The sequence below is a fragment of the Taeniopygia guttata genome, chromosome 4, assembly GCF_048771995.1.
Source record: "Taeniopygia guttata chromosome 4, bTaeGut7.mat, whole genome shotgun sequence".
NCBI classification, from domain to species: domain Eukaryota; kingdom Metazoa; phylum Chordata; class Aves; order Passeriformes; family Estrildidae; genus Taeniopygia; species Taeniopygia guttata.
Window position 1 is genome coordinate 29,576,830 of NC_133028.1, and position 13,042 is coordinate 29,589,871.

General features: G+C 35.4%; 1 protein-coding gene across 15 annotated transcripts in view; it reads left to right on the forward strand.

Annotated features, from left to right (window-relative positions):
* PCM1 (pericentriolar material 1) overlaps positions 1–13,042 on the forward strand; it is a 40,509-nt gene that overhangs the window by 17,123 nt on the left and 10,344 nt on the right. For 6 of the 15 annotated variants that reach the window (XM_041715770.2, XM_030261055.4, XM_072928249.1 and 3 more), the window contains 17 exons: positions 97–248; positions 330–459; positions 1,141–1,275; positions 1,722–1,915; positions 3,060–3,257; positions 4,131–4,353; positions 4,473–4,618; positions 5,523–5,710; positions 6,878–7,061; positions 7,693–8,051; positions 8,565–8,723; positions 9,501–9,557; positions 10,724–10,896; positions 10,977–11,105; positions 11,684–11,804; positions 12,117–12,254; positions 12,531–12,664. In XM_041715770.2, coding sequence (XP_041571704.2) covers positions 97–248; positions 330–459; positions 1,141–1,275; positions 1,722–1,915; positions 3,060–3,257; positions 4,131–4,353; positions 4,473–4,618; positions 5,523–5,710; positions 6,878–7,061; positions 7,693–8,051; positions 8,565–8,723; positions 9,501–9,557; positions 10,724–10,896; positions 10,977–11,105; positions 11,684–11,804; positions 12,117–12,254; positions 12,531–12,664 — 2,820 coding nt within the window. The remainder of the gene's footprint in view (positions 1–96; positions 249–329; positions 460–1,140; positions 1,276–1,721; positions 1,916–3,059; positions 3,258–4,130; positions 4,354–4,472; positions 4,619–5,522; positions 5,711–6,877; positions 7,062–7,692; positions 8,052–8,564; positions 8,724–9,500; positions 9,558–10,723; positions 10,897–10,976; positions 11,106–11,683; positions 11,805–12,116; positions 12,255–12,530; positions 12,665–13,042) is intronic. The other 9 variants (XM_012573531.5, XM_041715773.2, XM_030261063.4 and 6 more) reach the window with 5 other exon arrangements.

The window sequence follows — 13,042 nt, forward strand, 5'->3', positions numbered from 1 at the left end:
AAAATCAAACTAGACAAACTTCGCAAACTAGATATGTTAATTTTTTTTTTGTATCAACTTGGAAATAGTCTAATTGCCTTTCTGACATCCTTTCAGGATGATGATCCAGAACCTCAAGGAGCAATTGCAAATGCATCTAATATTAGTGACTTGTTGGGTGAGGTGGAAGAGACAAAGCAACAACCAAACAATGTCCGAGCAAGTTCCAACAAGTTAAAAAAAGATGTGCGACTGAATGAAAAAGCAAGGTAAGCCTTTGTCAGGGGATGGTAGAGCTGTGCCTTAGGCAACATCTTGCCAAGTAACATGTGGATAACTTATTTACACAGAGAGAAGTTCTATGAAGCTAAACTTCAGCAGCAGCAAAGGGAGCTTAAGCAGTTACAAGAAGAAAGAAGAAAACTGTTTGAAATCCAGGAAAAAATTCAAGTGTTACAGAAAGCTTGTCCTGACCTTCAAGTAGGTAGAATGTATTTCTTTGCTGTCTTAAGGTGTTGAGCAAAGACACATAAAATATCTTGCTCACCATTTTTTCCCTGTGAAAATTGGAAAAAAATTAAAATTGGTAATACTTGTATAGTGCAAGCAGGTGGATTTTTAAACCTTGAGTTTTGCTTATGTCATTCACATTTCAATGGTTCTTGTTTGGTGGTTAATTTCACTGTGGTTTGTCTTCAAAAGTCTTGACAGAGTCTTCAAAGATACAGAACCTTCTGTCTTACTTTTAGCCTGAAATTTGTCTGTCCATACTGGTCAGTCACTGCTTCTTTACTTCTCTTAGTAGTCATTTGCTGGTATTTTGGAACGATGCTGTGTCTTGTAAGCGTGATCAACGCTTCGTTGCATTTTGACTTAACTCTACAGGGCTTTCCTGTTTTCACAATCTTTGAAGATTAACTTCTTTCTGTGAAGTGAGCAGTAAAATACTGTGCATCTAGAGCATTATATAACAATACATAAATTAAGTTTTGTTGATTCCTAGATAAGTTTTGAAATAAATATTTGGCCTTGATTCAAAAATCCTTTTCCCAGGATACTGACTTTCTAGCCTCATAAAGCCTTAACTGTGCTGGGTTTTAACTGCAGGTATGTTTTAGAAAGATGTTATATTGTATTTTGCCATTTTGCTTTCTCTTTCAGTTGTCAGCTGGCCTGGGTAACTGCCCAGCAAATAGACAGACTTCACAAGCAACATCAACTCCAGCCATGAATGAGCGTAACACAGCTGGCAAGCCTTTATTTGTGTGTGATGAATCTGTACCAGTAGGCAGTGAGGTATTTCATACTTGATATGCAGTGACTTAAAAAGGGTTTAGAAAGACGTTACAGGTTGCTTGGACACATTTTAAGTAGCTGGCCTGGGGAATGGAGTAGTAGCTATTTTAACAAAAGCATGTATAACATCTTTATTTTGTTTTGTGAAAGAAGGAAATACTGACTTGAACTGGCAAGATATTCTCCCCCAGATACAGCAATTGTTACTAAATATTAATGTGAAAGTTGAATTAATGTAGAAGTTTTACCGTGAACATTGAGTGTCGTATACTGTAGGCAGGTCATCCTTTGAGAAAACGATGAAAGTTTTTGTTGAAGCCTGATTTATCTTTGCATCTTTCTTCATCTTTTCCCCTGAAATTGTCTTAAATATTGATCGGGATATTACTTACTCTTTCGTGAAATTATGGTAGCATTATATTCTAATTCTTCCATTTTACCGCAAGCAGTTATGGTCTGAGATGAGAAGACATGAGATTTTAAGAGAAGAACTGCGACAGAGAAGAAAGCAACTTGAAGCTTTAATGGCTGAAGATCAGAGAAGGAGAGAGCTTGCAGAAACAATATCTACGGTTGCTGCATCTGTTAAAAGTGAGGGGTCAGAAGCTCAGTGTATTCCACAGCAGAGCAGGACTGAAAAGTAAGAGGACAAGTTATTCTGTATTCATCAATGGGAGCTTCCATTGTTTAGTAGGATGTCAGTGTTGGGGGCAGTTTCCTGTGTTCATCTGACCACTGAATATGATGATTTAACAGAGCAGGAAATTAATTTCTTGACTTGTGAAGTGACTGTTACTCAGCAACTTGCCAGATTTATGGGTTTTCCAAACATATTTAGTCTCTTCTGTTCTACGACTGGGGAAAAGAATCACCGAAGGAGAAGAAAATGCATGGAAAATGCCAAATAATTGGAGTATTTTTTTTTCATCTTTAGCTATTTTATAGCATAGTAAAGTAATACACATCCAATACAGGCAGTAATTTCATTTTTCTGTCCCAGTATTAGAAGCAGAATGCAAGTTGGCATTGGTTAGAATCATAGAATCAACTGGGTTGGGAAAAACCTTGAAGATTGAGTCCAGCCTATGACCTGACACCACCTTACCAATGAGACCATGGCACTGAGTGCCACATCTGGTCTTTCCTTAAATGCCTCCAGAGACAATGACTCAACCACCTCCCTATACAGTCCATTCCAATGCCCAGTCAATCACTAATGTCCAGTTTCCTTCCCTGACTCAGCTTAAGATTCTCCTCATGTCCTGTCACTGGTTGCCTTAGAGATGAGGCTGACCCCTCACCTGGCTACACCCTCCTATCAGGCAGTTGTAGAGTGGTCTCCCCTAAACTCCTCCAGGCTAAATAACCCCACCTCACTCAGCTGCTTCTCATAGGACTTGTGATCCAGACTCTTTACCAGCCTTGTTGCCCTTCTCTGGATAGGCTCCAGCATCTCCATGTCCTTCCTAAATTGAGAGGCCCAGAGCTGGACACAGCACTCAAGGTGCAGATTAACCTGTGTTAAGTATGGGGGAAGAATGACTTCCCTGATCTTGCTGGCCACGCTATTCCTCATATAGGCAAGGTTGCTAATAGCCTTCTTGGCCATATGGGCACACTACTGCTGCTATTCAGAATGGTTTAATTCTTTTTGTGCAGCTTGATGAATTGCATATAGATTTGCAATTGTCAACAGATTGTTTTAATAATTTGTCATGAAATTGAAAAACAAATACTCTTTTTCCAAACACCACTTTTCTCTCTGACCCTGCAATGTTCACTAGGACAATGGCTACGTGGGGAGGTTCTACCCAGTGTGCCCTAGAGGAAGAAAACGGAGATGAAGATGGTTATCTCTCTGATGGAGTTGGTCAGGCAGAAGAAGAGGAAGAAGATGCATCAAGTTTGAATGACAGTTTCTCTGTTTATCCCAATAACAACATACCGGAAAATGGATATTTTGTTAAAGGAAGCAAAGATAGGTTAGTAGCATTATTTGTTGATTTGATGCTTGTCTGAGTGTATTTGGAAGAGGGTGGAAGAAGCATTGCATTAACTACAAGGCATCCTCACAGCAAAGGAAAATGTCGCTTGTTAGGGGGCTGTGTGTAGTGGCAGTTTCTTGTCTAAGTCTTTGTAGCTGCAATGCATATAACAGACTTGGTGATTTCTTTTGTTTTCAGTCTTTGAGCTCTCCAGGTGTATGGCAGTGGCTCCTGATGTTCCTATTTATTTTTAACCAGTTTAAAAGATAATCAGTCTATGTGAAATTTTTTGCTGTGATCAGTCTCGTCAAAAATAGTAGTTCAGAGCATTAAACTAACTGAATTTTTTTCCTTCTAAATTGCTGGTTTCTGTAGTTGTGAAAACTTACTTCATAACTATTGTGAATAATTTTAACTCTTTACCCGATTGACTTCCTTCACAACATTTGTGTGATTAGATGAAAATGCCATGTTAAAAATAATGTATGTATCTGCAGTTATTTCTTCTGGCTTGGATACCAAAATTGTTATAGTAGACAGTGGGCTAATCAGGGGCTGGACCTGTCAATGTATTATGTTGGTGGCTTCTATTTTCATTGAGTATATGTTAGCAGTAATAGGAAATATTAAAAACAAGACCCAGACACATCCTTAGCCATTCTTTTTTTGACAGTCATAGCCAGGTGGGGGGGCTCCTATTTTCCATTTGTTTAGGATTATTTTAGATTGACAAAATGGCATGTATGATTAGCTGGCCTGTGCCATGTGGCTTTTTGATGTACAACTTAAACATAATTTGAATAATGGAAGTATCATTAGTTGTTTGAATTATCTGATTTTGTCCTTATTCCTGAAATTTTCCCAACTCAGGTGGAAAAATTGCCGTCCCCTTTCAGCAGATGGAAATTATCGTCCAGTGTCTAAGACCAGGCAACAGCAAAACATAAGTATGCGGCGTCAGGAGAATTTTCGGTGGATGTCTGAGTTTTCCTATGTGGAAGAAAAGGAACGATGGCAAGAGCAGATCAATCAGTTGAAGAAACAGCATGAGTTTAGTGTCAGCATTTGTCAAACTTTGATGCAGGATCAGCAGGTAGATATGAAGAACGGTTATTTTGCTGTTCTTATTCTTTTATTCTCTTTCTTACTCTTTCTAGCAGTAGATTCTGTTTTTTTGTGATTTGGTCACTGTTACATATGTTCTTTCCACAGACTCTCTCTTGCCTTCTACAGACCTTGCTCACAGGCCCCTACAACATGATGCCAAATAATCTTGCATCTTCACAAATAAATCTTATTATGCATCAATTAAACCAGTGTTACACTCAACTGAATTGGCAGCAGAATAATGTCCAAAGGTTTGTTCACTGTATTAGTGTTTAACTGTGGAATTTGAAATGCTTCAGTAACAGGAACGTGGTTATGTGAGTAAAAGATTACAGATAATGGTTAAATGTGAGACTCTTGAACTTCTAAATTGATTACGAGCTTTTGAAATTATGTGCAGCATTTCTGGTAGTCCTTTTTTTCCCCCACCACCTCTTTAACACCTTTAAAAGTACTTTTCTAGTAATCTTCATTGAAGAGAGCCAAAAGTTGGCAAAAATCTGTTGCAGTAGTTATTTTCTAATATGCTTTTGTGTCTGTAGTCTTCACTAGACTACCTGGCAAGATTCTGGATTCTAATGGTAATATAATGCAAAAAGGCTTTTTGTCCTTCCTTAGTGTTTTCAGCTATGATTTGTGCTTCTTACTTTCCATGTGGATGATGGAATGTAAGATTCCATGATCCAAATTATCTTTTTTTGAAAAAAGATGTAATGGTCATTTTAATTCATTGCATGAAAATTGAAGCTCTTCATCTCTGTTTTGTATTTGGTAAGTGATACATAGGTGCTGTCCTCTTACACAGTTTTTAAAATTAATTTTAACCTCAGTTCTGGAAATACTTTGTCTCTTTGATTGTTTCTAGTGACACTTTCAGCTTGCTTGTTTTTTTAGTATGTAGTCAGGTTTTTTTGTTCTTGCAAGAATGTTTAAGTGGTGTATGCATAACCAGTAGTACAAAGCAGTTGATTTTAAACAAACTCAGGATTAAATATGAGTAATTTTTGTCTTGAGGTTTTTTAATAAGCTAAATAGATCACTTCTTTACATATGTTACATAGGTGAAATAATATGAAGCTCAAATTACTTCAGTATAAATTTACAGTTTTCCCATAATATTCTTTTTTTTATTGAAGTTGTGATTTTATTTTCAAGGTTGAAACAAATGTTAAGTGATCTTATGCAGCAGCAAGAACAGTGTCAAGAGAAACCATCAAGAAAGGAGAGAGGTAGTAGTGCACCTCCACCTCCATCTCCTGTTTTCTGTCCATTCAACTACCCTCCACAACCTGTGAACCTCTTTAGTATTCCAGGATTTACTAATTTTTCTTCCTTTGCTCCAGGTGAGTATTACTACAGGTGTGAGATGTAACATGAATTTCAAAAATTTACATTTTCTCATTTAATTGAAATTGTAATGTGAACTTAATGAAACTCGGTCACTTTTCCTGTATATTGAAATGGTCGTAAGCAGAAGTTTACTATTTATTGCTGAATAATTTTATATTTTTACTTCCGTATGAAAGCAAGACTCTCTCAGTATGAAGTTAGTTATACTTGAAAGTACTCACTCCATGTAAGGTTTCAAATGTTCTTCATCCAACATACTAAAAGCAGTGCTTGAAGCTTTTACATACATTCAGCAATTCATAATTGAAATCATGTTCCAAGTGAACCATGTAATTGGAAGATGGCACTTGGTAATTATTTCTGTTTTTCTTAGAACTTCAAACACTCATGTTTGTTATAAATGCCTGTGAATGGAGCGTGTTAACCAATTCTTGTTCTCATCAGAGTTATACAGTAACTGTTGACTTGGATACAGTATTCCCTATCTCTTTCTCTAATCTACTTTGCTGTTGGATTTGGAGGAAAAGAACGTAGGTATTTTACTGTATAATTCAAAGTAAACAAAGCTGTCTTAATAGATTTCAGTGTTGTTAGGAAAGCAGGAAATAGGCATAGATCTAGATTAGAACTTTCAAATTGTAAAGTCTATTTTCTGTTTGAGTTAATTTTTTAAATTACATGGAACCTGCCCAAAAGAACAGTTATATTCAGTTTGCCACTTCCATAAAGATCCTGATGTTAAAATTGAAGTAGTATTAATCTATGACTTCTTTGGCTCTATAATACCTGAACCATTGGAATTTTCTTGTTAATTTGATGGTGGTTGAAGTATTGAGAAGGTCTTCAGGTAGACAGAATTCTGCCATTTTTTTGGAATTGTTGTTATTTTAATTTTCACTTTTAGGAGCTCTTTAGTGGAGTTTGTTTTTTGAAGGATCTTGATCTCCACTGATGGGACTGTAGCATCAAGTAGTGTTCAAAACCTGCACTAAAGATAAATTCTGATTGTTTACAGTGCTTTCAGGATGAAAACTGTTCTTGCTTACTTCTCCACTGTATTTTTGCTTCATAATTTCATGCTGTCACAGTTTGTCTCAAATTTGAATTTTGCTACACAAATAAATGAAGGTAGTATCTTCTGACTCTTGCTTACTTTGTAGGTATTAACTGTAATCCAGTGTTCCCATGTGGTTTCGGAGATTTTGCACATAATGTTTCTCCACGCAGCAGTGAGCAGCAGGGGCAACAACATCCTCTAGATCCTAATACTTCCGGGAAAACTGAGTACATGGCATTCCCCAAACCCTTTGAAAGCAGTTCCTCTAATGGAGGAGAAAAACAAAGGTATTGAATGTCAAAGTGCAGCTCTCCTTTAATAATTTCCCTTTTCTGGGGCTTGTGAGAATTCATCATTCATTAAAGGATTTTATTGTCATACAATTACTATATGAGCTTTACTTTTGTAACTTCTAGTTTAATTTTTTTCAGCAGTGTTCTGCTTTTCTATGTATTAATGTATCATTTCATGGAAGTTTTAAAATCAAAGGCAATTTTGGAGTGGTTTTCCAACACTTTCTTTAAATGGAGTAAGATTTTGTTTCTATGGGATTGTTTTGAAACTGAGTTGTTTGAATAACTAGAGGATGTAATTTCAGTGAATGCTTATTTTTTTGTGCTCCTGTAGATTGTACTGAATGTTGCTTTAAGAAATGTTTTGACCTGTGGTACTATTTGAGCGCAGCAGTAACTGTGTAAATATATTCATGTTGAAACCAGCAATAGATGGGAAGTTCCGTTTTCCATTTGGAAGGGTTCTCTGGAATTGTCTATTTTTCAATATTCATTTGATGTCTGAGTAACAAGATAATTTGCATTATGGATAAACTGCTTGCCTGGTAATATGTGATGTTTCTACCTGAGAGATTGGGTTATTGGTATATTGAGATTGGTCTGTGGGTCTTTTTTTTTCTGACAGGAGGAATCATAGACAGCCTGAAGAGGAAATGGAGAAAAGATCAACTTGGCTTGATGATAGCCAAGAAATGAAGAAAGATGATCAGTCTCAGCTGAATGCAGGTTTTGCAGTTTCAGTACAAAACATTGCTTCTGGTCATAAAAGTCAGTGTGATATGAACCGGAAAAGAGAGTTTGATGAAGAGTCTTTGGAGAGTTTCAGTAGCATGCCTGATCCAATAGACCCAACTACTGTGACAAAGACATTTAGATCTAGAAAAGCATCAGCACAAGCAAGCCTGGCATCAAAAGATAAAACGCCCAAATCCAAGAATAAGAGGAAGAATTCTTCTCAGCTAAAAGGCAGAATTAAAAATACTGGTAGGTTGTAAAGTAATCTTGGATACTTGGATAATCTTGGATTATAATCATTACATTCCAGAGAATTTACTCTCAATAAATGGTACCTATAATAATGAAAATAAGTTATTGAAATGACTTAATTTTATATAATACAACTGCCTACGGTTTTTTAGGATTTCAGTAAGTAGAAAATACATAACCAATTGAGAGTATCATGGATGCAGATATTGCAGATTTAAAATAACAAGGAGAATCTTCATTGTCTTCATATTCAAACTGGATTATTTGCTGAAAGATATGCTTCATTAAAATTCTGAAGAGAGGGACAGTACTAGTTAGTATAGTAGTACTGTTGGGGTTGCTGAGGATTTAGAATTACTGTATGGCTTCACTGTACAGAGGAAGATTGTAGTATAGGAAACATCATTAGTATTTTGCATCTTTAAGAGTGTCCTTGAACAAATTTTCTAAAGTAATAAAACAGTTTGTAAGCTGTTTCTTTATTTCTTTTGTTTCATTTCCTCCCATTAGGTTATGAAAGTGCAAGTGCTTCTAGTGTGTGTGAACCCTGCAAGAACACTAAAAGCAGACACTCTGATGATGTCGTTCATGCAAAGGTGTTCAGCAAAAGGAATCAGGAACAATTGGAAAAAATAATAAAATACAGTAGATCTACAGAAATGTCTTCAGGTACTTTTTTTCTAAGTGGCTAATTATTTTGTCAACTTTTATGAGTAAGGGACCTTAGTTCCTAGTGTGTTATTTAAATGCAATGTGTTTTGACAGGAAGACAGGACTGAATATTTAGCATGTGGATTTTGCATTTTAATTTCTAAGAATGCTGTAAATGTGTAAAAAGTTGGATATTAATTTATTTTGGGTGTTTTCTGTATATTAAATACTTGATTAAAGCAATTTAGAAATCTGTTACTGTACAACAAGCAAAAATGTAGCCAATCTCACCCATTTGTTGGTGATTTTATGGAAAGTAATTGTAAAACTGATGAAACTTTGCTTACTGTTTAAACTACATCCTGTACTGCATACATGTCTTCTTCCTATTCGTGCTTAAATGAGCTCCATCAAATATTCAGATTCAGTCTTTTAACATCACATAAACCCTTACAGTTTTGCCATCTGCACTGCTTTTCTTGTATCTAGTTCATAAAAATTTTCTCTCCTGTGCCTATTTTGGTTCTGCCAATATTTCTGTTTTGTTTGAGATGCGGAAATTTTAGTTGTTGTAGCACAATAAAAAGCTTTGCCAGTGTAGCTGTGTCCACACTAAGAGCTGTTTATTAGTGTACATAATAAATTTCCCTGGTCAAGTTCTCATTCTCACAATAAGCAGCTCTGATATGGTTTGGATAACTAAGCAGTCTTCCTCCTGCTGTTTTGTATAGACCCTGTCTTTATTTCTGGTGCGCATTTTTGTGTTTATCACTGTCTATCCCCACTTTCCTACAGCGCATGCTAGGAGAATTCTGCAGCAGTCTAACAGAAATGCATGCATTGAAGTGCCAGGTAATGCATTCACTGCTTAGCTTCAACAATATGCTATTACTTTTTTTTTTCTTTTTTTATCTTTGGTCCTATAACTCACTGTTTAGCAGATGTCAAGCTTAGTGCTATTGCAGCACCTTCTCTATAACCAAGACAAGAGAAGTAACCTTGCATGAAAGTGCAGCATTACAAACTGCTTTGAATTACAGTTGTGGAGAACATGGTTACCATGTTCTTGATTAGTAACAATTAGAAATAGAAAATATGGACGTAGACACTACATTAAAAAATTCATTTGAGTAGGCATTTTTAGTGTGTTTAAAAGCTGCTATTATGTATTAGTAATAGGGGAGGGAAACAATTTGTGATAACTTTTCAAAGGTTGAAAAAGCCTGCCTGTGCTTAAAAACTTGGTAAACTACTTGCAGATAATCAAATTGTACAGTAATGTTTGCTGTATTGCTAATAACTTTATTAACTTGAATACTAACAGTTGCACATCTGTTAAACTGAGTTTTCCAAATTTAACTGTGTTTCCATTCAGCACTTCCCAAATAATGTATGTAATAATTTGATTGTTGTGATGCAAGAATAATCCTTTCTTTTCAAATGAATGGGAGATTTATTAGGCAACACATTGTCTTATATGTAATAGGGTTTAAGGGTAGGAGGTGTTTTGTGAACTTGGGAGTGATACTAGACATGTATAAGAATGTAGCATTTCTGTTGGGAAAGAATTGCTTTCTTGAGTTCAGTCTAAAGATTTCTTAATGCTGCTTGTGTTGCAGAAGTACAGACTGTTTGTATTATATAAACCTGCGACTTTTCACTGTCTTTCTTGAAATGTCTTAAAACTCCATTTTCAGTGTTTAATACCTCTTCTGAAAGCATCGTTGTGCGTGTGCAATATTCTTTTAGAAACAATACTTTCAAAAGGTATTGTTCAGAAGTATAAAGAAAATTATTTTACAATTGCTCTATATTGTACTTTATATATTGGAGATTGCATAAGGTATAATTTAAAAATGTTTGCCCTTCAGGAAATTAATAAGCTTTATGAAAGCAGCTATATTAGGGAACCTGCAATGATTGAGACATAATTTGTATACACATAACTTGCATGCCTGATAGCCTGTTAAATGGATGCCCATTAAGGACTTAACAAGTTTCTTTATTTTTTCCCACAGAAACTGGTAGTGATCTTTCTATGTTTGAAGCTTTGCGAGACACAATTTATTCTGAAGTGGCAACTCTTATTTCTCAAAATGAGTCTCGTCCCCACTTTCTTATTGAACTTTTCCACGAGCTTCAGCTGCTAAATACAGATTATCTGAGGCAAAGGGCTCTATATGCTTTACAGGTATGCACAGAATTTTTGATTTTGTTTGTGAATCAAACAAACCTTAGATCTTTTATTACAGCATAGATTATCTTTTCCAGGATATAGTGACCAGACATTTATGTGAGAAAAATGAAAAAGGAAAGTGTGCAAAATCACTGAATTCTGCAACATGGGTGGCATCAAATTCTGAACTCACTCCTAGTGAAAGTCTTGCCTCTACAGATGATGTAAGTTTTCAAATTCAGAAGGTACCGGCAGCTTTTCCTGTATTTCAGTTTGCACACATGTATGCTTGTCTACTGAAATATACTAGGGATTGAATTTGTTTAAAATTAGTGTCAACTTACACAGACTTTTTTAAACAACTAGCGGCAAGAGAATCAATGCAAAAGTGATAAAATACTATAGGATTCTCAGTATTGCAAATGAGTGTGTCAGGGGTGAATGAAACATGTAGAGGGATGTGAATCGGAAACTGATACATTCAGAAAGAGCCAAAATCTCTTCTGAGTAAGGTCAGGGCAAGTACTGATCACATGATTCTCCAAAAATGTTTTCTTTCTTGTATTTAAGAAATCATACCTCTGTACAGTTTATTACGTGTTTTGTACTTGAAGTGTTTGAAGTAAGCATGGTAGATTAACCTGATGGATTTATAACCTGAAAGTAGGGTTGTTCCCCAGTCAGGCAGTCTGATGACAAACCCTGATACCACAAGTCACTGAAAAGAATTGTGGGCCTGTTCATACATCTGTGAGAGTATAGTGTACTTCTTCTTTGTATTCACTTGTCTGGTATTTTTAAGGAAACTTTTGGCAAGAACTTTTCTACAGAAGCATGTCAAAATTGTGAACAACCTGATGCAGACAATGGCAGTACTATGTCTACTTCTTCAAATTTTGAACCGTTTGCCACTGATGACCTGGGTGAGAATGATGTGACTTAGTGTTTTCAAGTGTTCCTCTCTCCCTCCCTCTGTAAATGCCTGTAATTGTCTGCACTTTAGTACATTGTTACTTGATTTGTAGTGTGTAATTACCTGTTTTGTAAGAGAGAACATAATTAAATCAGCTAATGTGAAACACTGAGTTTATAATTAAGTGTATAATAAAATATTGCAACTAGTTATATGTAGATTTCAATACATGAAGCCTTAAAGTCATTTTAGTCATTGTTTATTTGTCTATCAATTGAAAAATTTTTATTTAGATTAAAAAGTGTTTTTATTCTAAATATAGGCAACACAGTGATTCACTTAGATAAAGCTTTGTCTTGGATGAGGGAATATGAGCGTATGAAAGTTGAAGCTGAAAGTACCCTTGACTCTGAGGGCTGCTCTAGTAATTTTCAGGGTGCTTCTACTGCTAAATTAGAAGGTATGCACATATATGTATATTTTGCTTAGTTTTAGAAAATAATTATAGTTACTATCATGCTAAATTACTTTCATCTTCATTTATATTAAAAACTTAGCAGAGTTTGAAAGGATATTTACATACCTAAGGAAATAAGATTTGTTTTTTAAAATACTTTTTTGAAAGTGGTCTATCTTTAATAGTAATGTTTAATGTAATAAAGCAGTGTTTTTTGTTTTTTGTTGGTTTTTTTTTATTATTTATTTTGGTTTGGTTTTTTTTTTTAATTAAAACAAGGTCCAGGTACTGGTGAATGTCAGTCTGTGCCACAGTCAGGTGATGTTTCTTCAGTTCCGTGTCCTCGTATAGATACTCAGCAGCTTGACCGGCAGATTAAAGCAATTATGAAAGAGGTCATTCCTTTTCTCAAGGTAAGGGTTCTTTATAATATGGTGTAAATTAGAAGAGTAAGAAAAGCACTTGTATAATTGCACAGAAGAAAATTATTTAAAATCTAAAACTTGCCCCTTAGAAACAGCTGCCAATAAATGTGTTCAGTTGCAGACTCTGCTGAAGAAAGAATTAGATGTTCCACAGAAAGATTCTGTGTAATTTTTAATAGGAGAAATAAATGGTGAGGTTTCTAGATTTCATAGGGCAGGTGGACTTGACATCAAAAAGAATAGAGGTTGCTTGTTTGGAGCTGACAAAACTAAATATAGGAATGTTTGAGAATGTACTTCTGAAATATTTTAGTGTCTTTTAGCAGACAGAACTGAAATCACTAATTAAAACTGTTACATGTACAA